The sequence below is a fragment of the Cebidichthys violaceus genome, unplaced genomic scaffold, assembly GCF_023349555.1.
Source record: "Cebidichthys violaceus isolate CVI_PGR_0920_01 unplaced genomic scaffold, fCebVio1.0.p SCAF_1, whole genome shotgun sequence".
In the NCBI taxonomy this organism is placed as follows: domain Eukaryota; kingdom Metazoa; phylum Chordata; class Actinopteri; order Perciformes; family Stichaeidae; genus Cebidichthys; species Cebidichthys violaceus.
In genome coordinates this window covers 18,057,995-18,081,380 of record NW_027176262.1, presented here as the reverse complement: position 1 = coordinate 18,081,380, position 23,386 = coordinate 18,057,995, and the positions used below count along the sequence as shown (strand labels likewise).

At 41.1% G+C, this 23,386-nt stretch overlaps 1 protein-coding gene across 2 annotated transcripts; it reads left to right on the top strand.

Moving 5' to 3' along the window:
* The first annotated feature begins 1,646 nt into the window (after positions 1-1,646).
* On the top strand, positions 1,647-19,930 carry si:ch211-14c7.2 (uncharacterized). Of its 2 annotated transcripts, none has more exons than XM_068713074.1 (6): positions 1,647-2,136; positions 2,793-5,988; positions 10,306-10,505; positions 13,521-13,633; positions 15,197-15,311; positions 17,596-19,930. In XM_068713074.1, the coding sequence occupies exons 2-6, from the start codon at positions 3,348-3,350 to the stop codon at positions 17,725-17,727; spliced, it is 3,201 nt and encodes a 1,066-aa protein (XP_068569175.1). In that variant the 5' UTR covers positions 1,647-2,136; positions 2,793-3,347; the 3' UTR covers positions 17,728-19,930. The 2 variants fall into 2 exon arrangements, with proteins under 2 accessions (XP_068569175.1, XP_068569166.1); XM_068713065.1 differs by having other exon boundaries at positions 1,647-2,211.
* The last annotated feature ends 3,456 nt before the right edge of the window (positions 19,931-23,386 follow it).

The following is a 23,386-nucleotide window of genomic DNA, read 5'->3' as shown; positions in this document are numbered from 1 at the left end:
CTACTGTCATTATATGAACAATTTCTGTCATATGCATTGAATGTGTTGTAACTCTGTTATGTTGCTCACCCTGTACACATGACATCTATAGCACTTCTGTCCAGCCTGATAGAGGGATCCCTCCTCTGTTGCTCACCCTAAGGATCCCCCCCCCCCCCCCCCCCCCCCCCCCCAGGTACAGAGGGAGTTTTTACTGTACCGATGTGAGGGTCCTGGGTCAGAGGATGTCGCATGTGTACAGATTGTAAAGCCCTCTGAGGCAAATTTGTGATTTTGGGCTATATAACATATATTTAATTTCATTGAATATTAGCTCAATTACTTGTCACATGGTGGCAATAGAATTTTTTTTAAAAGTCAGTGGGTTTAGCATTTCTAAAATGTGTTGATGTTGGTGCCCTCCAATGGTGGAATAAAAAAAAACACAGAGGTAGACAGCGCTGCACGTCACCCAATAATAAAATGTGAAAACACAGAAGCACACATAAACATTCTCACCTGTAAAAATCATATAGAAAATACTTCACTGTACTGTTAACTGCATGAGAATAGCCACAGCACAGCATTTATTCTCACATTTAAATTAAATCCGTCACAAAGAAAATAGAAGGCTAAATCAGTTTTCTGAAGCGGATTAGAGACACAAAAGCACATATACCAGTCTTTTTGAAATAAGTCCTCGGAGATGAGGGACTTTGGAAGAGAAAGTGATAAACTATGCACCCCGGTGCATGACGTCTTCCCATTGTGTGTGCGTGTGTTTTTGTCTGTGGATGTGTGTTCTCAATCTACTTATCTACTGCTGTGATGATGCTGTGCGACGTAGGCTGCAAGGGTGAGTGTATGTGAGGGGATTATATGAGGAGCGAACAATGCCATAGAGAGGAGGGATGCATGCGACTGCAGCGTCACCAGCTACGTTTTTTTTACTATTTTATATCTCACAGGAGCAGACTTTAAGGAGCATAAGATGACTTATGTCTTGTTTCATCTTTTCAGTAGGCCTGTCTCATCATCTCGTATCCCTTAAAGGCAGATTATGCACAACATTCAAAGTGGGCCCCTCCTCCAGCATTTGTTTTGCTGAATAATAATTACCTTGCAATAGGCCTTAAGGAGAAAAATGAGAAGAGGCAGATTTGAGTTATTTTGCATTTTTAGAATAAAGTCGAAATGTGAAGACGAAGGTTGCACTTTCAGTTGTAGTGCCAGGCATATGAAAACAAATCAGAGGAATAAAGTTGAAATGTTGAGAATAAATGTTGAACTTTTGAGAATAAACCAAACTAGTGGCATGAGCTGACATTTCAAAGCTATTCTCCAAATTTTGACTTTATTCTCAAAATGAAAAATAATAAAAACAAAAGAATCGTCTCATTTTTCCTCTCATGCCTGGCTCTAATACTCATCTGCACTGTTTGGATTAAGAAACTGTTGTTGGGAAACAGGTTTTAAAATTATTTTTAATCGTGTGAAAGACACATTATCTTTTCAGTCAGAATATTGCCAAATATAGCTGAGTCGGCCAATATATTTTTCAGAGGAAGCTCTCCGACAGAAACGTAAATATGTAAGCAAACTGGGGCTGTACAGATTAATTCCTGCATTTGAGTTTTGCTTCTTAATTTCTCCCCTGTGGCATCAATAACCCCGCATACACTTCCGCTCTGCTCAAGTCAACCCTGCCTCTGTGCGGCACGAATCACCTCTCCTACCGATGAGTGGGCTGCAAGTCAAATTAGCTCTCCGTCATCCTGCTCGCTGAGCGCACCGGAGGCTACTGCGGTAAGATGCGGCGACGCACTATGCCCAGCCGCGGAGGATGAGATGATGCGCAATGGCCGAACGAGTGGGGAGGGGGGGCATAGACCGAAATAGGATTTCGCTGTGGTGCTCGGCTCTAATTTAGACGATGGGGCAGAAGCGGATGCATGTTTGACTCATTTGTAGTGTTGAAGCGCCAGTGGTGCAGGCCGACTGGATGGATGTGGCGGCGCTGATCCCACTAAAGGATGCTCCACAGCCCGAGGAGGGGTTGAATAGGATCTGTCTGTAAACAACAAGGAAGCAGGGACACATTAAGTAAAGGACTCTTCATTCAAAGCCTTGACCAGAAACACCGAGGCATCGAGGGAGGTGAGAAACAATCAAACCTTTCCTCAGGCATCTCTTTCTTTCCGGACACGTTGGCTGGAGATACGGATTTTCCAGGTACGGTGTGTGTGGTTTTGACGTGGTTCATCTTCATCCCAGTGGAACCCAGCCTGTCGAGGCTATTATGATATGCATGGTACAAACAATTTTATAAAAATGAATTATTTAAACTGTTTAGGCATGAGCTGTGGATTTATGGATTTATGGACACCTGGGTTTCATTTTTAGGTTATGTGATGATTATGTGCGGCTGATGCAACAACTGATCTAATTGGCACCACGATGGACATGATGTGAATGCACATTTTTTAATAAAAAGAATAGTGCTTGATTGTGTACCAGTATAGTTTGTAATGAAGCCAATCAGATTCAGATGTATGACCTTTGACAGACTCACACCCCCACGGACATGATAGCTGTAATCCAGTTATCCTCCCCAAAGTGAATCACTATCACTTCTCTGTGTGGAATTAATTAAGTATGACAAATGAAACGTTTTTCATTTATGTTTTCATGTACATGTTAATTACCTTGAATCTGCTTTAATTGCTTTTATATTAATCAGAAAAGTAAAGCACACGTCACATTATTTCATCTATGTGTCTTTAATTTCCTTGTTTTGTCCCATTTCCCTGCAGGTTGTTTTATGACAGTTGAGACCAGCCAACAGGGAGGGCGCTGAAGCTCTGAAGGCAGTTTTCACTGAGCATCAATCTGGGAGAAAACAAACTTTTCATTATCCTCTCTGTCATCAGTGCTGACAGCTGGATGTCTGACCTGGGCAGGTTTTTTTCTTCGCCAGAAGACTCTCAAAGTTAAGGAGCGTTTAAGGAAAAACAGAAGCACAGCTCCATCTTGCTGTCAGGAAAACAACTTGTTCTATTTTTCCTTTTTTATTGTCCCAAAACTCAGATGTCAGAATAAGCTGTTAAGCGATTAGCGAGAGAGTCAGCTTTCTCTTTCGTTGTCAAGTAAATGACTCAGTAAGAAATTCTCAAGAGTATTTCAGCTATTTCAAAATGCTTCATGTATTTTTTCTAAACTATGATATTTGTACCTTTGAGCTGTCACTCTCTGGATCAAGAATAGACTCTTGATAGTGCCAGTGTTCTCTTTCACAAATGAGAACTCAACTTGAGCCGACAGGCTGAATTTTAATAAAGCATAAGCGAGGACTAACCGATAAAACATAGATGAGGCCAACAACGAGCAGCATGCTCCAGCAGAATAACAACAACAACTACCCCTGCCTGAATGTGTCAGGCTCCACCAGGGAGATGCTCCAGAAGTGCTCCCGAGCCTCTTTGCCCTTCCCCAGCCGCATGGAGCTGGGCCTGGGAGACCTGCCACTGATCCGGGGCCTCCGAGCCTGGGCCCTGTGCTCCAAGAACCGCCGGAAGGCTGGTGGTCTGCTGGGTGGAGGACAAGCCCCCACAGCTCCTCCTGCAGGCCGTGGGGGTTCAACTTCCTGCCCCAGGCCTGCAGATGTGTACCTGAGCGGGGAGTGGGGTCGCATGGGGTACGGCCTTCCTTTGGGGCTGGATGCCAGGCAGGTTGGGATCGGATCTTTGGTAACAGTTGCCACTCTGAAGACCTCAGAGGGCAGCGGGAAGACACAGACCCAATGCCTCTTCCTCCGGACTGAGAAAGGGAGCTGTTTGTACTCCACGGCTAAGCCCAGTTCTGGTGTGACTACCGGTGCAGCCTCCAGCGTGGTTGGGGGATGGCTAAGAGGGAAGACAGGCGGAGGAGGCAGAGACATCCCAGCCGGGAGGAGAGACAATGGGCCAACTCTGCCGGCACATACCGGAGTAAACCGGGTTAGGGTGCGATCCGGCCGGAGATGGAGGAAGTCTGGTAATGCAGCAGCCCGGGAGAAAACCGACTCGAACAGAGAGAGGCAGGAGAGTAGCAGGGCGGATCCTGCTGGAGAAATCAATCTGGAAGAAAGACAGGAAGAGCAAGACAAAGGGGGCCTGGCCGGTAAACAGTCTCCCGGACGGGAGAAAGAGGAAGTGTGCAGAAGTCCTAGATGCTGCCACAGTGCTGCTCCCGAAACTTGTACTCAGTGTGGAAAGAGAGCACAGAGGAGGGAAAGCCAGGATGAACGCGATGGAGGGGAAAGTCCAAGAAGAGGCTCCTCAAACAGGCTGAACAATGAGGCGAAAGGAATGAGGAAGGAGAAGCAAAAGAATGAGGAGGAGGAGGAGGAGGAGGAGGAGGAGGAGAAGGAGAAGGGAGCCATCTGCAGGTTAGAGTCATCCAACTCATTTTTGGCTGTACCAAACCCTGACCTACAAGCTAAAAACTTTCACCCAGAATCTCACAGCAGCTGTGATGTTAAAGAGATTAGAGAAGTCGAGAGCAACGAGGAGCCAAGGACACAAACCTCTCAAGGCGAAGACGATTATTCAGAGAGCGAGCAGGATACAAACTCTGAGGTTATGAAAATGCATACTGGAAATAATGATTTGATTAATAGCCACTCTAGACAGGTGACTGATGACTTTATGTCATTTCCCTATCATGTGGAGGCAGACCAAAAATCAGTGAAAGAGTTGGAGAGCGTTGATCTTGAAGATGAGGAAGGGAGTATCAATCAAACTCCTGCTGAATTCTTGGTTGTATCCGTCCGGTATGAGGACATCTCTGTCTCCGCCTGCCCTGCCTCCATCAGTACTGCAGTCGCCCCTGAACCCTCCGCTCCTGTAGATACAGACCCTGTGATTTGTGGTGTTCAGAGAGAGCAAGAGAACAGCAGAGAAGATCATCTCGAGGGCTGTCAACAAGGGGTAGCAGACCCAGGGATTGCAGATAAAGAAGAACTGGTTCTAAGCAGATTTGAGCAACAAGAACCAAATCATTTGGCTGACGAGAACAACACTGTGAACGAGAGCACAAGCAGAAAAGCCCAGTCTTTCTTTCAAAATGTGGTTAACCACAGTCAGCCAGAGGAGAGAGAAGCTTCATCTTCGCCTCTCAGACACGGAGATCCTTCCATCTTTGAGAAAGACGCGAGGATCGTGACAGGAAACGGTTGCAACTATAGTACAACTGAGCTTAACGGAGCAGAGCGGAGGAATGAGCTGTCATGGGAAAATAGAGAAGAGGAGTCACAGGAAGAGAATACAGAGGAGAGAGTAAATCCTGAGGAAGGGAATGAAGCTGGGGCGATTTGGAGGAGGGAGGGCACTTGCAACAAGCTGGACAATGGTGGTGGTAAAGGCGATGACGACATAGAACGACTCACTGCAGATGACATAAATGACAGTACCATACGGGACAATTATGATGAAGAACAAATGAGAAACGTTGCACTAAAAGACAGCTGGAGGTCAGTGGAGTTTGTAGATGAATGTAGGGGAAGGAAGAAAGAGGTTGGAGACACTTGTGGACAAACAAGCATCACCCATGTTGAAGCAAATGGAAAGGCAAGCGCTAACGTCATTAATGTTGCCTGTGCTGATCCCTCCACCATTCTTGCACCCTCCCTGGCTAATCCTGCCCCCTCTTCGCCCCCCCTGGGATCCATGGCAACCGGTCTGCCCTGCCTGGAGGCGGTCGAGGAAGAGGAGGAGGAGAAGGAAGGGTTCGGAGTGCCTGCAGGAGACAGAAAGGGAGGCCAGGAAGGGAACGGGAGGTTTGGGAGACAACTGGAGGAGCAGAGCGAGGAGGAGAGGGGCTCCACCGTGGCCACTGAGGAGGGAAGGAACGAGGAGGAGGAGAAGGAGGAAGATGAGTTTGGAGTATTTATGCAGGCGGAGGGAGAGCCGGCCTGGAGCGAGGGATACACCATGTCTGCCTCAGTGCCTTGTGGGAGCAGAGAAAGTGTTGGTGAGTCTCACAATTGTTGTTAGTTAGTTAGTCTCTTTCTATGTCTTCTGGCTGGCCTTCCCCTCTCTCCCTTTCCCTTTTAGTATCTCTCTCGCCCCTCTGGGAGCTTTAGTAACTCTGCCTTTCTGGTTTGACATAGACATGGGACAGAGGATCTTAAAGGCAACAACGCTGACATTAAAAGGCTTCAGAAGTAAAGCAGAGTCTTTTAAAGATGTCAGAAACATACAGATTTAGAGACAGCACTTTCAAACTGGCTAAGAGTATTAGTCCATTTTTAATCTTTTGTGCCATTTCAGGAATGCACACACACACACACACACACACACACACACACACACACACACGCACACACACACACGCACACACACACACAGTTTTAAAGGGCCATACCAAATCACATGGACTCTATATGTCACAGTTAATCATTCTGCTGTGTAACTATGCTGTGTGTTAGAAATGTGAATGTATTTTCTTCTTGTTAAAGTATGAATTAGCAGCCACAGTATCATTATGAGGTTAGGTTAGGTTTTAATCCGATCCAAACTTAAACTGCTTTGCATGCATTAATGATGTAACACTGGCAAAAACAGTACTGCTGACTCTGAAGAGTTATTTTGGAAGCTTCTGGTTCTGGATGTAAATTTGTCATTCATTTTTCCCATTGACAATGTTATGTGACTCACAGTTGGAGCACGTAACTCTCCTGCTTAATTAAATCAACAAAAGATATTTGTTCGTTAGAGATAACATAAGAAGTTAACTACCACTCCCAAGGTGCATTTCAGCCAGCTTAAAATTCTGTTACGTGTGTGTTGAAAGCTAAAGATTAGGGTGTTGCGAAAACTGTAACACAGTTCAGCAATAATTGTGCCGTATTTTGTTCACAAATTCAAAGACCAAGCGCTTGCTGCAGCTCTGATTTAGATATTAGCCTGGCTTCTTCTCCGTAGCAATGGCAGCCATGGCTCATGGGTATTGGTGTATTTAGATCCATTCGCCATTGGCGAAATGATAAACAAAACATGATTTCCTAGAAACAAGGTTGAGACAAATACAACTGATAAGATGAACCTATATGATCATTAAATATAGAGCCACATGTTTCTTTGTGAATTAACAATGCAGATATAGTAAAAAGAAAATATAGAAATGGATGTTGTTGTGAAGGAGCTGAAACTTACAAACACACTGGTATAGTCCTTTTAAAGCAAAACTACTAAATAATAAATGGACTAATAAATAAGTAAATAAATTATGTCAGAATCGTCCACAGAGCTCTGAGCAAGAAATGTCAACTGAATGACTAAAATAATAAGCTTACAAATTGAATTGTGTCTTATGTAGTCAACATACATGCAGCTGGGTGTGTGACATCTTTGACTCTTTGTGCCTTTTTGTTTTTCTGTATTAATCAGTCCTTATGTTCCCACATTATGCTCCCTTTAGCTAATTACCTAAGCCCAGTTTCCACTGCGGGGCCAAACAAGGCTAAGCCAGGGCTTACTCATTGTTTAGTTCAGTTTATCCACCTAAAAACATTTCTGTGATTATTTTAACATATTGCTTTAAAATGATTAGCAGAATACACTGTCTACATTGACAGAAAGAAAGGTTAAAGGAGCATTCCAGTGTTGTTTCAACCCTTTACTCCCTTACTTTTGAAGAGTCACTTCACCCAAGAATAACTCAGATGTATTTTTGCTCCTTTAGTGGCCATGCAGATCATTTTTTGGTTTCATTTGTTTAGGTTTGGAGATAATCACATCCCTCTGGATAATCCACAGAACACAATATCAACAGTAGTTCCAATAAAAACTGTCTGGTGTTAGGTGAACCAACTCTTCAACTGCTCTCACTTTATACAGTGTTGATGATCACTTTAAAATACATCAACAAATTTAATTAAATAAATACCAATTGACCTATTGCTAAGTCCCGCCCCTTGAACGCAGACTGGCCAATCATAGCGCAGCATCGACCAGGGTACGACAAAAAAACGGCCCTGCTCCATAGACTCTGATGCAGTCTTTTCAGATTTTCTTCAGTTTCAGGTTGATTTTGTGGATTTGGAGCTAGTCATGGCTTAGCAGTTAGTGACAATGTGGGCTCCATTGGTAGCTCTGACAGTGAGGGGCGGGCTTTTCAAAGGGTCAATTGTCAGACTTTTAAAACTTCCTTTCGTCACTGTAAAAATCAAGTCTGCATTTGTATTGAAAGTTACAGTACTGTGGCATGGCAGTTTAAGTGTAGTTTAAGTGCTCATTTAACACTAATTAAACACCAATGTTGCTTAAGGCAGACTTGATATTCATTGTGATGGATTACACATTCAAAAAATTTTTAAAAGTCTGCCATACCATACAGAAATGAGAGCGAGAGAGAAAAAGAAGCTAAAAAATACATCTAAAAAAAACCACAAGAGCACAGTTTGCAAAATGTTTATCTGTAAAGTAAAATATATGTGATGTGCAGTGAAGTGCCTGAACCAACCCATTCTCACTCCCAACCCGTCAGATACCGACCCGTGGTCAGTGACTCTCGGTGTCTAATTACTGATGCACTGAGGCATCCTTTAACATTAGTATGAGACACACCTGGCTTTCAACTAACCCACTCATGCAAATCCATCCTCGTCATTAGAGCAACTGACGAAGCATGAAGAGCGTAAAAGTCCGCTTTGGGAGAAGGTTAGGTTTGGGTGGGAACGTGGCGTCCTGGTGGAGGTCAGGGGGGGCACGGGCACAAGGGGAACATTTATCTAAAAGATGTTGGAGTCGTTCTTTAGGGTGACAGACTGGCCCAACCAGTCTGTCATGGCCCAGACTGGTTGGGCCATGACATCCGCTGTTTGTGTCTTATGTGAAACCAAGTCAACGTTGTCTTTTTTTTTCTTACTAGTGTTCTTATTTTAACCCAAACCACAATCTTTTCCTAAGCCTTCCCAAATGCATTTGTTGCCTCAACCTAACCAAAAAAACGTAAAAACTAAACCTACATTGAAAGTCTTTGAAAAGAGACCGTATGCATGTAACAAGTAACAAGCGGAAGCTGACACGCTGTCCCTGACACATTCAAAACTGATGTTGGAGGCATACCTAGAGCGTCATAGTTTGACTCATAGGGCCGCTCACCAAGTTGTAGTATTTGATGAGTTGGGAATGAGAATGTTTTGCAACCATGTAGAACTACAGGTATAGCCCATGAGTAAAGTACTGAGCCTTCAGTAGGTTACTGACTATGGAACTAGAACATTATTTAAATGCATGAAACATAAAATGAGTTGACCAATCTAATCTTGTGATAAACATGGAGAGTTGTTTCTTGCCCTGGTAAGCACTTGGCCCTGCCATGGAAATTAGACTCTAGTCTGTCCTGACCTGAATTCCTAACCAATCCCTCATTCTTGCTACATGGTATTAATCATTCAGAGTTGAGTTAAGGGAGGGAGAAGGCAGAAAACAGGACCTGGGACTCTAGGCTCCTGTTAGCCTGAGGTTATGGGGCAATGGGTGGAAGAGAAAGTCTCACAAAGGCGACTAAAGTGTCACATAGATAAATCATGCAATATCTGAGCAATGGAGGGTAAGATGGCGTGAAGGCAGCAGGCACAGATGACACAAAGAGACACAAATATTGACACACTTGTTTCCTCGCAACAAAGTGATTAACGTTAACGATTACCTCGTCATGCACTGCTGCTGAAAAAGAAAGCCCAGGTTCGAGGGATGCTACGTTCCCTACGATAACATCCCACGTTCAACTTCAAACTTGTGTTCCTGTGTGGAACGGATCTCTCAGATGTAAAATAACGTCAGACTGAAACTACACAGAACTTCTGAAGTATTGGTGGAGACTTTTATACTACATTCTTCTTAGGCTTGTGAAAAGGTAATTATATTCTTCTATAAGATTTATCAAAATGTGTTGGTACAATTTTACAGGGACTGGACATTGTAACTGCGATTTTGCTGGGATAGTAGTAGAGGTATGAGATATCCCAATAGCTCTGTGTGAAACTAAAACTACGTGGTGTCTTTTGTCATTTTCTTAAATTACCCTTTTATTTGGTCATTCTAATGATTAATCTCATCTTCAATGGCATGGACAAAGTTATGATTATAAATGCCACTTGTTGCCCATTGTTAGCCATCTGTTGCTAGCTAACCCCTTCAATGCAATGTAGGTTTGGTTGGTCGTCCATCCAGGTCATCAGAATCAGGGCGAAGTAGAATGGAAACACACCACAACAGTACAGGGACGTCTACAACAGAGACTCTACAGTCTAATATTAACCGTGTTTGTGTCTAAAAACAGCACCTGGAAACCATGCCATCGCCGGGGAGTCCACCCCCTGGACACCAGGCTGGACGGACAGCTCGTTCCACCAATCAGACGACACCTGGACAGCCTTTTCTCAGGATTCGTCAGATGAAGCTCGAGATGTGGTGGGACAGTGGTGGCCGACCAGCGCCATGGAAGGGGGCAGAGACAGCCTCTCGGCTAATCAGAATCTGGTAAATTTGAACTTGTGTTCTCAACCTTTTCAAGACATCTTCCATGAAACCATTATGTAGAAATTCACCTTCATATCTTCTTTCTGGTTCAATTGCATCCATTTCTCTGATAATTCACTGACAAACTCTATGATTAGTCCGTTTGAATCATCAGTATCGTGTCATTATGGCCAACCTTTACTGGCTGGGACTGCCTGGTTTTGACTGCTGTATCATGCAAAGTTATTTATGTAGTTTTTGAGTACTCTATGGATTATATGGTGAAAGTGTGGAAAACTATGCACAGATACAGATATAGTGTGCAGCATTGTACTTATGCTAGCATTGTCTTTCAATGGAATCATATTGTGATGAAAACATATATTCAAATATTGTGATACATAACAAGGACACTCAAATTTCTTTGGAAAGCTGATAATTTATCTTAAGCTTAATTAAATGAGAAAATGTTAAGTACTTCCCATTTGTTAAGTATTTCATTCAGACAGGAGTATCCCAAACCATGTGGTTAATTCATATGGACTATTTATTTATTTATTGAATTAGCAGAAAAAAGTAATATTGTGATATATATGATTAACAAGATTTGAAAAGACCTATATCGTGATAGAAAAATGTGCACATATTGCCCGGCCCTAGTTGGACTCACGATGGACACTTTAAAAATGTATCAAAATCAATGCAGCAGAACCTGTGATATTATCTTTTTTATTCCATGCATTATTCTAGCTTAGTAAAACCTGCCCACCTATTATACACATAATGCAACTCGACTGGCAATTGAGGATTTATGTGTTATCCTAGTAGCGGCTAATGAGGAGCAAGCTACCGATGCCGACTCAAGAGTCAAGTGAAAGTGAAATTGAAGACCTGTAAACACAATTTAGCACACTTTGATAAACCAAGCAACTGTGCACTCAGTCTACAAATCTTCAGTCACAGCTTTCCATTCCAGTCCCTTATTTTTCTCTGCTATGTCCCTCATTTAGTAAGGCTGTGTATATTTGGCATAAAGTCTTCAAATTCCCCCTATTGACTAGTAGGGCTGCACAATTAATCAAACATTTATCCATCACGATTTTGGCTTCCAATGATTAAATGAACATGATCGACTGCAATATTGATGTTTAAAATGCTCCTGCTAATAGAAAACGCTGCTTCATATCAAATCAAGTGTCGACCAGGGACAATCAACATGTTTCGGCTTCACTTTTGGGGAGCTGTCATGCTGCTGAACTTTCCTGAATTTTGTGGCTGCAGCTAAGAGTAGAAGAGTAATTTATTTTAAGTCTAAGGTTAGTACACTAGCTGGAATGTAGCACAACATGGAAGTAGCACAGTGCTCTGTTATTTTAAATACACAAGTGCATCTAAAACATTTTTTCCCTAAAATCAATTGACAATTGTGTTAAACTATACCATGATGTCAATATTGATACATTTTGTCCATAATCTAATTACTAGTTATTTGATCTGACTGCATTGTTTAGTGGTCCATCACTGTAAGAATATGTATCTCTCTGTGGTGGATTCCTGTTGAATGTTGAGGCAAAATGGTGATTTTAGAGAAGCTCTTGTTCTTTATAATTAAAACGGGACATCTAAACCTGACCTTCATTGTCGAGTGTAGTAATCTTGTCGCCGGAACTCAGCATCAACATCCCCAGTGCTTCTTTCAAAGTAACGTTGATCTCTAAATCCTATCACTTTCCCAGATCTGGGCCGACCTTTGGTTCAATCTTTAAAATACCGATATGGCAAATTGCTAATAATTTTGGCCTTTTGCTGGCCTTGTGTTCATAAAAAACTTCCGCCTTCAGGATAATTTTCAGTCTGTACTAGATTTTCTAAAAGATGAGTCAGACAAAAACAGTTTGCAATTATTGATGACAGAGACAGACAGAGAATCCAAGAGAGCCAGCGGTACCTACACATCCCCAGGGCAGCCAGTGTCGCAGACAGATTGCTGAAAAAAAAAGTGTTCCAAAGTAAAATATTGCTTTAAGATTGCTTTAGTAAACAGGCCAGCGTGTCAGACACATCAGTTGTGCCATTCCACTGTATTTAATATATCTTCGTCCCCTCAGCAAATATGACCCACAAACAACAACTGGTTTTAGGTCCACCAGGAGGTTTTTGAGGTTGAGTTACTGAGGTTGCTCTAAAATCTTTGTGCCACTGACAACACAACAATGTCCTCACTTGACTTCCATCTGAGGGCTAAATGTGTTGACACAGGCTGGCTGCTTGCCCCCAAGGCCCCTGAGGCCCTCAGAGTAAATCAGTGAAAACGATAAACACACAGTAAACAAAATATATTTTCTGTTTATAAATCCAGGCCGTATTTATCGGGGCAGTTGTACCCCAAAGGACAGCTACACTGTATGTTAACCCAGATGTGTCTAAAATAAACTGGTCATGAATTATATCAGTTAATTATTATTTATTCAGGCTTATTCAGGCATCCACTTGAGGCCACTTCTTCGACATGTGTGATTCTGATCGAAGCGTCCGTCGGCCTCAGCTGTGCTTTGTATTTGGTGCTAAGTAGCTGCTTGTATGACTGTACCATCGGATCCAAAAATGTAAAACAAATACATCCAAAACTATATAACCTCCCTCTTCAGATGTGATTATGTGCCGTGCTGTCCCTTTTTTTCAGTTTCCTGCACCATCACCATAGAAACACAGCTCGCCCTGACATACCCTCGGGGTTGGGTGGCTAGGTTTTCACATATGAAATTCTTTTTTTTGATCTCAGTGATTTTTTTTCTAAAGATGGTTAAAAAAAAAAAACTGCAGGAAGAGTCTCCCAGTGGACATTAAACGCAGCAAAAAGATGCAGATGAAAAATAAGCTCAGCGGAAAGCTGCAGTGAAGGAAATATGCTTTAATGACTTCTGCTCATAGTGCCACGAAGAGGCCTTTAAGAACCTCATATTTGTTGAATTGAAGAGGGCTGCGAAGCTCTCTGGTGTTGTAGGAACTGATGACGCCTCTTTGTCTCCCCCGTAGGAGTCTGTCTTCGCTGAAGCCTTCCCCTCGCTGCCTCGTTCGTCTTTAAGTGACCTCCATACTGTCCCTACACTGGCCCAGCTCCTCAGGGGCAGAGCCAGCCATGACCAGGGGTAGGTGAACCATCTCGACCGAGCCCACTGCATGTCCGTTATCATCATTTTTGATTCACTGTATATCTATTGATCTGCTGCAGCGTTTAATGGTTGTATTGACACATTCCTCTTACCATATTTCAGAGCCCACAGAGAAAAATAAACTACATGACCTGCTCGTAATCAGCTTTAGGAAAATGACGTTGAGCATTCTTTCCTGTCAGAAGCTCATATTTACTGCAAATCTGACAGGAAATGAATCAGTACAGGTTTTTTTTAGGGTTTCATATCATTCTGCAGCTTCCCAGTGGTGCTAATTATGTATTCAAATCCGAACATTCAAATGTTGGGCCATGTCGGTATGTTTTAGCGTCATAATGCTATTTTCCTAATCCCTCATCACCTGACGTAGGCTTCTGCATAAAAACATTGCTACATATATCCTTATCAATATTCAGTGTGTATTACCTACAGTAACTTTGCCTGTTTTTTAAAAAGGCATACATATAATCATATTGCCGTACTTTAATTTTGATAACTTTTGGATACTTTTCAGGTAATAATTGCATTATTTATGTTTTTTAAAAAGTTCCATGTCTCTTAATTTTATGGCCTTTAATCTATTAAACCACCAAATGTCCATGTAATGCAAAAATCTTTTATAATTTTGTATTAAAACATTATTAATTCAAGTGCAGTTGTTAAATGTTATTTAATGATAATAATGTGCATCATCAATATGCAACGTGTGCAAGTGATGCCTGTGTATCAGACGCAAAAAGACGTTAGTCCACGTAATAACGTGAATAAATAAAATAAATAATAAATAATTTCTCACTGCAAGTGTTGAACATTTCAGCAGGTGCATCAGCACTGTATACATATTTGTGTTTCATCTAAGTCAGAGTTGTACAAGGATGAACCAAGGCTTTTTGGAAAGAAGTACATTTTAAACAAAAACATCATTTGATGTTTTGTTGTAAATGTGTATTTATGTTGGAAACAAGGTGGTTGTGTGGAGTTATGTGGCAATGAAATACTTTTTTTTTTTTAAATGTAACAAATTGTGGCCACCATGTGGTTAAAATGGTGAACTGCAAGGTGGAGGTACTGTAGACTCCATCTCTGAAAACAGGACATGGATATATATATATATATATATATATATATATATATATATATATATATATATATATATATATATATATATATATATATGATTGTGGACAGGTTTTGTCACTGTCATAGCATCACAACTGTGCAAGACGCAGTCACAAAACTTGTGACTTGGTGTGTAGTTGAGATTAAAACGAAGGCCAAGTTTGAAAATGAAGTGTGGCCAAAGTAAGGTGGCCCAAAGTACGGGGGGGGGGGGGGGTCACTAGACAGGCTCTGATTATCCCATATTCTCCAAGAAAATCCAGTGTATATAAAATAAGGTATTATAATAAAGTCCTGAACAATGTCCTCGCTTACTGACCATTTTTCAGTGATCCAGCTTTAAAAACATTCTCTGTAAATGAAGAGACAACATCCATTGAACCATTGCTTCCTGTGCGTTGTTCTCATTTGACCCTGCAGACTGTTGGACGGTTTCCACGACTTGAACAAAATGATTTGCCAGAGATACAAGCGAGCGAACGGCGTGTCTCGTGACCTGCTGCTGAGGACTTTACACCTGGAGCCGCAGTACGCTGTGAGTATCATTTAAAACCATGGGAATGGCATTGTGGCCATATTTTGAGTTCACATCATGCTGACGTGCTTCAGTGTTCAGCATTCTGTGAGAAATCGAATGTTACATTAAAACCAATCTGGCCCGAGCGCCCCCACCGGCGCCATAATCATAATAATCGATCACATCATAAACCAGCTCCCTACTTTGAGATGTTCTGCAGCAAAAAAAAGAAATGAATCTGTTCATGTTTACTATCTATCTGTTCAGCGCATCCCCCTCTGTGTGAATTCAAAGCTGGCGCTGCCGTCGTGTGCCTCGTGTGCCTGCTAGCAGAAGGGGCACGTCTCAGCAAATCGGATTTGAGAAATTTGACACTCGGGTAGTTTTTATTTTATGATTGGCTAACAGATTCTGTCATTCAAAGTCACGTTGGGTTGTTTCAACAGAGCAGGCTGTAACGAGTCTATGGAACGTTCATTGGGTCAAATCGGCCCTTCACTGTGGCTGTAAGGCCCTGGAGGATAAAAAAACTGGAATTCAGACGATAAAATCCCATGGATGACAAACATTAACAGTCTCAGATAGGATCCAGGCTCTCAAAATGATGCCAAACTGCTGCATATGGATAGATTGAATGCTGTTAGTGATAAAAGAAGTGAAATATATAATTATATAATATATAAAATTACAATGAAACAGCTGGAACAAAGTTACATTTTGGTTGACCTTGTTTGACCTCTCCGTACTAGATCAAGATGTACTAGATAAAGCTTCACTTTATCAAAGTAAAAATTTGTTTAGAGACCCTCAACATATAGTTATATGATCTGGGAGAGCTGGAAAGCTTGTAGCTACATGATTTCTAATAAAGAAATATCCTGAAATTGCTTTTTTTTCCATTCGAAAATTTGAATTTTCAATTTGTGCTGTGTGCCATCTTAATCTACTCCCAGTAACATATATACTGATATTTACACATATCAACACATCTCACAAGTGTTAGGGTTATTTTATTACCAAAAGTATTAAAATAGCCCTTACAGTTGCAACGCTACACTCATTATCGTATGGGTATGCTATTTTCGAGCTGAGGGCCTAAAAATCGGTCTAGGGTCCAAAAGGTTTAAATGATATCTCTATCTCTACACACACACACACACACACACACACACATACACATGCTTTCTACGCATACACATTTCATGCAGTGGAATTAGCACAGAGTGCTTAGTTCAGTTTCCATTTGTTCGGCTTCAAGGTTGCTAAATATAATTAGTCAGGGCTGCCTTTACAGATCGCAAAATGACCTGATGGTGCCTTTTAACTGACGAAACCCGCAGCTCTATTCAAATGAGGTGACTGCTGTTACATGCAAAACACTCCTCACACTTCACCGCGGCTGATTAACGAGTACACCAGTCAGGCCGGTCTCACAGTTGACCCAAACCATGTGAGGAAAATACAGAGCACCAGATGTGTGATTCACTGATCCATAATCTTGTCTTTGGCGTGGCAGAGTAGGGAATGCCACATCTATTTCAGTTTTCTGCCAAATGTATTTTATTGTTTTATCTATAAATCTAGTCTTTTCTTGAGTTTTTCGTGTTTTGTGTGTTGGTTAAACAGTTAGTTATGGTTTGGATTTTGTCAACTTTATAATAATAATAATAAACATGGAATATTGTACAAGTGGATTACAACAGAGCCCACTAGAGCTTGACAGAGAAATGGTTTTATTTGTGAAATTACACCATGATTTTTCATTTTAATTTAATATGATTTACTAGTGATTAAATGTCTTACTGTAAATATATACAATGATATATGTTGTCAATTAAATAAATGTTCTACTCCTAGTTTGAAATTAGAGGCCCCCTGTGTTGGATGTCAGGGGATCTATCAGTAGAAATGGAATATAATATTCATAAGTATGTTTTCTTCAGTGAATAATTACCTGAAACTAAGAATTGATGTGTTTTTCGTTAACTTAGAATGAGCGCTTCATATCTACATAAGGAGCAGGTCGTCACAGAGTCCTCCATGTCGCGCCACCATGTTTGGCGTTTTTAAGTTACGTGAAGGCCACTTGAACTTCAGTTCAATCAAATCCTGACATAGAACCGGAGAACTCAAAATACTTTTTAAAGCATATTTGTGGTACAAAAACATTTTCTGTTGACTAACAATTTGATTAATGAACTCATCACTTTATCGAGTAAACCACTGAGTTGTGTTGCTGATTTTAGCAGGTGTTCAGTTCATCTAATGTCACATCTGCATCGTTGTGTTCTTATCTGTGCAGGAAAGCAAACCTGCACCCTGGACAGCCAATCGCCGCCTCTCCCCCGGCCTCCCCTCGGCCAATCGGCACACTCAGAACGCTGCCGCTAAGCGACGGCTGTCCTACGACTACAACAGAAACGTCACGGAGTAACTGTGCGGGCTCAGCTCTGGTTGGACTGTGATTCATCCACGTTTGCCTGAAGAACTGCAGGGTTTTAACCCCGTCATGGCGGCACGGACCAACAAGTTTCTAAAGACTGTGGATTGACAACATGTGTACTATCTGCTAGTCAAATGATGACTGAGCGTTTGACTCTTTGCACTCTCCCTGGTTATTTAAACCTGAGCCGGTGAGTAGACACAACCTGGATGAAAACAGAGCTACGGTTGTGTTTCAGAAGTTGTCTCCTCCAGCTCCTGTTGATGTATTCTGGTGGAGTGTTTCCATTATGTGCCACCTTGTTCACCACCACCACCCTCCTATTTTCATTTTCCTTGTCAAGCCTGAAAACAGCAGGTTGTCAAAGATTAGGTACTCGTGGAAGAGTCAAGAACATCATAATGTCAACCTGGAATTTGTCCTTCCTGTTCATTTATTATCTGAAATTGTACCTTATTAGATATATGTTCTCTGTGTCAGAGCTGCTGTTTTTTGGCAGAAGTTGTCTCATTGTTTGAGCTAGTGCAGTGCCCATTGGCGGCGTCCCAGTTCAGATTGGGCTGATTCCTTGGCTCCAGATCCCGGAAGTGCTGCGAGGAAGTCAGGAAGAGCATGGTTGCAATGTTAGTATATCCAGCATCCTGCAGCATAAGTGACCTGCGGTCAGCGATGGGCGATGTCCGCAGAGCCCTGAAGCTCCTCCCCCCTGCTGTTACAGAGCACCAAGGCTAATTTATTCAATTTTTTTTATATTTTAAAGATCCTGGTGTCCAATTTGCACCAAGGTCAACAAAGCACTCTGTGGGGACTCCATCAAAAACCCCACCATCAAGTGTGAAGTAGATCAGATAAGGGGTTCTCGAGATATGCAAAGGACTCACAGACACACAGAGACTTCTTGCTTTACAGTCGGATTAAATCTCAATGGGTTGAGCCAAACTAAAACATTGACTTGGAAGGAATGAATGATTACAAATAAAAATAAAATGTCTTACATTCAGAATATTGGCTGGTGAGCATGGTTTGCTAACTAGCTTATCTGTATTGTATAGGCAAACATTTCATCCCTGCTTCTCCTTCTCTTTTCTTTTGCAAAATATGTTTCTTATTCAGAATATGAATTTTGTCTTTGGCTCCACCAAACAGTTGTCTAACTCTACTCAATGAGATTTCTTCTTCTGGAGCAGCTCTGCCTTCTTTGAGCTATTCTGTATCATTAAGTGCCAAGTCTGATATATCGGGGCTTTCTGGGAAAACCACATTTTCAGTTATACACAAATCTTCTGCCAGCCTCCTAGAAATTATGTTTTGGTTTTGTCTGAGAAAAAAAAATGTTTTTTTGTTTACACTCTATTAACACAGTGGCTCATAACTGCAGGAAATCTTTATTCAAACACGTTGTAACATCTCAACTCCCGACAACAGAAACCTGCTGTACTGACGCCGTCATCTCTCTACAAATAATGTCAGCTGCAGGTCAAAGCTCATTTCACCTCCCTTCTTGTTTTTGAATGATAAAAGGAACACGGATCATGTGATCCTGGAGAGTATTGTTTTTACTTGCAGAATGCTGAAGATGGATCAGTGTGGGATGAGTCTTACATTCTTTTCCTTTTACATTTTGCAGAGCGAGCATGTGCTTTCATTGTGTATTTGCCACAGAATAGCCAATGACGGAAATGAGTCCTAAAAAAATGAAACAAGTTAGTCTTCCAGTTAGTGCCAACAGGAACACCGATGAAAGTGCCAATGTTTACGAGGAGTGAAGCAGACAGGTTCAGGAGGAAACGTCTCCTCTTGTTTCTCAGACACGTTGAAGTGGACTCAAACTCTAAATTTCGGCACGTGATGTTTCTATTTTTTCCTTCGTCTTTCTGTCCGGCTTCCTTCTTTCAGTACACACACAGTTGAGTCCACTTCACAGACATAACTTGAATCTAGCTGCCAATCGAAACAATGTTTTTTTTTTATGAGAATATTGTTCACAATATGACCGTGTCAATGATGCACTGTACAATTTTAATTTAGACATACTATCACATATTGTCAACTCAGAAGGTTTATTTCGGTCTGTTGTATATTTCACTTCATGATTATTCAGAAACAATCGTGTGTGAGTGTGAGTGTGTGTGTGTGTGTGTGTGTGTGTGTGTGTGTGTGTGTGTGTGTGTGTGTGTGTGTGTGTGTGTGTGTGTGCCATTTGTACAAACTACAAATTGCTGAAAAAGAACAAGATGAATATTTTCTGATCTGTTCAAACAAGGAAGGAGGAGTTGTCGCCTTGGTAACCGATGTAATAAAATGATACTGTGTGATGGCTGGCTGCTTCCTGATGACATTCAGAAGAATATATATATATATATATATATATGGGCATTGTATTAAAATAGACATGGCGTTTTTGTAGACCAAAATCTGAGTCTTTCATGTGATGAATGTGAAAATGCAGTGCGACACTTGAATTTGTTGCATCAAAACATGCACGTGATATGAAAACATGCAGATTTTTGGACAGTACCTCAATCCCGTCCAGGAGTTTTCAGACTTTGCATAAGGATGACTTGTGCAACAATTAGATGTCAGACTCATGTGTGAAGAGTCACGGGCATTTCAAATTCATCACAATGCTGTCGTCAATTTTTTTTTTCAGGATTACTCAGACTTCAATGCTGCCACTGAAACATGCATATAGGAGGCGCCTCCTGTCAAAGGTTTGGGGAAACAGTCGTGATGAAATAGTACGACACATCAATTAAGTTATCCAATTAATGATGAAGAAGAGGAGAAGTTCAAACAAATACTATTTTGTGTAAACTAGAGAAACCTCCTGGTCACAAGCCTAACCTTTTAGCCGGTAGGCAAACCAGCCCCATTTCCCCCTGACTGTGAATACACAGAAGCAAACAAACATACTGAGCACACATTGTGAGGTCTCTAACTACACCGTGTTTATCAGAACAACATGTTATGTAACGTGTTGAGATGCATGTATACATGTATTAATTCGGGCAGGTTTGTGTAGACATTTTTATTGAACTTGATGCTGATACCAATATGTTGGACAACACAGAAGTGATGGACCAATCCCCTCAGCCTCAGCGTTTACTCTGCACTGACCCTTTTTTTTTTTTTTTTTTTTTTTACATAAACACCACAAACAAGACGGCGATCACTTTCGGGGGGGAGTCAACAGAGCACGCTGAGGGTGTTTCACTGCGGGCCTCAGTCTGTGGAAACGAGCGGCAGGTTACAGCCTGAGGACGACAGGAATTCAGTACCGAGTGTCACGTGACGTGGAGTTTAAGTTTCAGTAAGCTCAACTTGAAGGAGTGATTCAACATTTTCTCGCTGAGAGTTTGTTGAGTAGATCGACACCACTTTAATGTCTGAAGCTTAGGGTTGGGTCTCGAGGGATTGAGGTTGCTGCTGGTAACAACAAGACTGCATTAAGTCAAGAGATAGTCGGGCACATGACCCTTGTGTAACCACAACATGTTGTTTTTATACATTATATAATGTTTTAATGAGCAACCAAATCCCACTCTGAGCATAGTGCCTTCCTCAAGATGAATTTCAGGAGTATATCATTTTCTACATTTTACTATATGCTTGATATGATTTGATTTGGAGAAAACACATAACAAGCAGTTTCCACACTGAAAGAACCAGGACAGAGATCCTAACCCAGGAGCTCTCTGTAACAACTCCCAGTGATGCTGCTCAGTGGAAAACAGCTGATGTCAAAGCCTGGCCCATACAAACATATTCATACTGGCTGGAGCTGCCCATACTTAACACTTTGTACTTAACATCCATAAATGTTGCAATTTTCATAGCGTATTTTGCAACAGCTCTGCGTTTGTGCAACAACTACATTAACGGCCCGTTGAAAATCATTTAGGCCATGATGGACATCATGAGCTCTGCACTGACCCAGACTGACCAGGGTTCCTTAAGGTCAATTTGAGGCCCAGTGACAGAAGAAACTCTGGCACACACTGGGACTTAACTTACAAAAACAACTAGATGAATAAATAAAAATGATTTAGGATGTTATACTGTAAGTAAATACAGATACATATACACAAACTTCCCACATACATATATATATAGTATATCTGCAACTCAAACAAAGAGGCCCGAAGTGACACATCTCCTTCCTTGTTTTGGATGACGGCCGAGAAAATAGGAGCTTAATTAAAATATGAAAATAATGTAAAATGAGATTTGTATTTTGGTAAATTAACCCAATATAATCTACATAACCGGCTAATGGATATAAGACAAGTAAGCAAATGCATCTCTTCCTGGTTATCTTTGGCCAAAAAAGGGAAAAAAAAGCAAGATCTTCATAATTTGGGGAAATATTCTGAAAGAAATCTTAATCAGTTGAAAGATTATTTTTTATTTCAGTAGGATAGAAAATGTCTTTAAAACAGTTGAGATGAGACTCTACAGGCAAAAATGTTGTTTTTCATGCACTGGTCAATTTTTTTGATTTTGGGCTCATTTACTTCCATAACATGTCGTCTTTCACACTAGTGGAAAGAAAAACATCCAAAATACACATTTAGGTGTTTATTTCCCTGCTTTGTCTATTTGCATCTGTAGATTTGTTCTTAATTTTACCAAAAGTTTCCTTAAGATAATGCCTCATTTACATATTAAATATACATTTCAGAAAACTTGTAATACAAAAAAAAGTACCTGTCTTAATGTCAGTAATCGATTAGGGAAGTTTCATGGTGAAATCTATTAGTTGTTTTTTTCATCCTAATCACCTGGAATGTCTCAATGAGTTTTTTCTCAGACTCTGATCCAGAAATCTCCACTTCAGTAGCACTTACATACACCAAACGTTCCAGTTACAATCCCATCTGTATTCTGAAGGTTTTTACAGAGGGGTTTTGTTCATATATCATTCATAGCCTGACTTAGAAAATATTTTATTAAAAATTGATTCAACTTCATGACCACTGTAGGCTGTAGTTTGTGCTTGTTGTGAAATTGTAGTGCATTATACTGAGGTGCTTCTAATGTTGTGTCAACCCAATGTGTAGAAACTCCTCAGTATAACAGAATACCAGTTCAACATCACTACATCCTCCAAAATAATAGTAAAGTTCAATCAACATCACTTGGAAACCCAATAAACTAACAATTTAGCCTCAACAAGTGTGTGAATATCCAGACATTCATCTAGTTTGAGAAGTATTTGTTTAGATACCTCAAAAGTTTCCATCATCAATTTTTTGGGGGTAACACAAAGCCATGTGTGTCAGAACTTTGGCATCTGATTTACCCACCAAGTGTTCTATTAAAAGATCCACCTCCTTTTCTCAGAGACAGGCCACCGGGCAATGGATGGCAACCTTTCGTCTCCTTTCCTTTCCACCGAATCATCCTGTGAAGAAAACAAAACAAAAAATTGCTCCATAAGGATGTATTTTTATACAAATGGAGAGCTTTTGTCCATGCAGACAGCAATGGCAAACTGAACTGACATAAAAACTAAAACCTTTCAAACTGCAATGTTGTCATAATCTGACAGTACATCTTTTTGAAATAAAACAGATTATAAACTAATTTTAGATTTGTATGTATGTATGTAATCAAAATGTTAGTAAAATTGTTGTCTCAACCTGTTATT

What these genes read in the sequence shown, in the direction of transcription:
- si:ch211-14c7.2 (XM_068713074.1), top strand. Translation starts at nt 3,348, where the DNA reads ATGAGGCCAACAACGAGCAGCATGCTCCAGCAGAATAACAACAACAAC. An exon ending in AGAGCCAGCCATGACCAGGG is followed by an intron (nt 13,634 to 15,196) that starts GTAGGTGAACCA and finishes TTGACCCTGCAG; the next exon opens with ACTGTTGGACGGTTTCCACG. An exon ending in ACCTGGAGCCGCAGTACGCT is followed by an intron (nt 15,312 to 17,595) that starts GTGAGTATCATT and finishes TTATCTGTGCAG; the next exon opens with GAAAGCAAACCTGCACCCTG.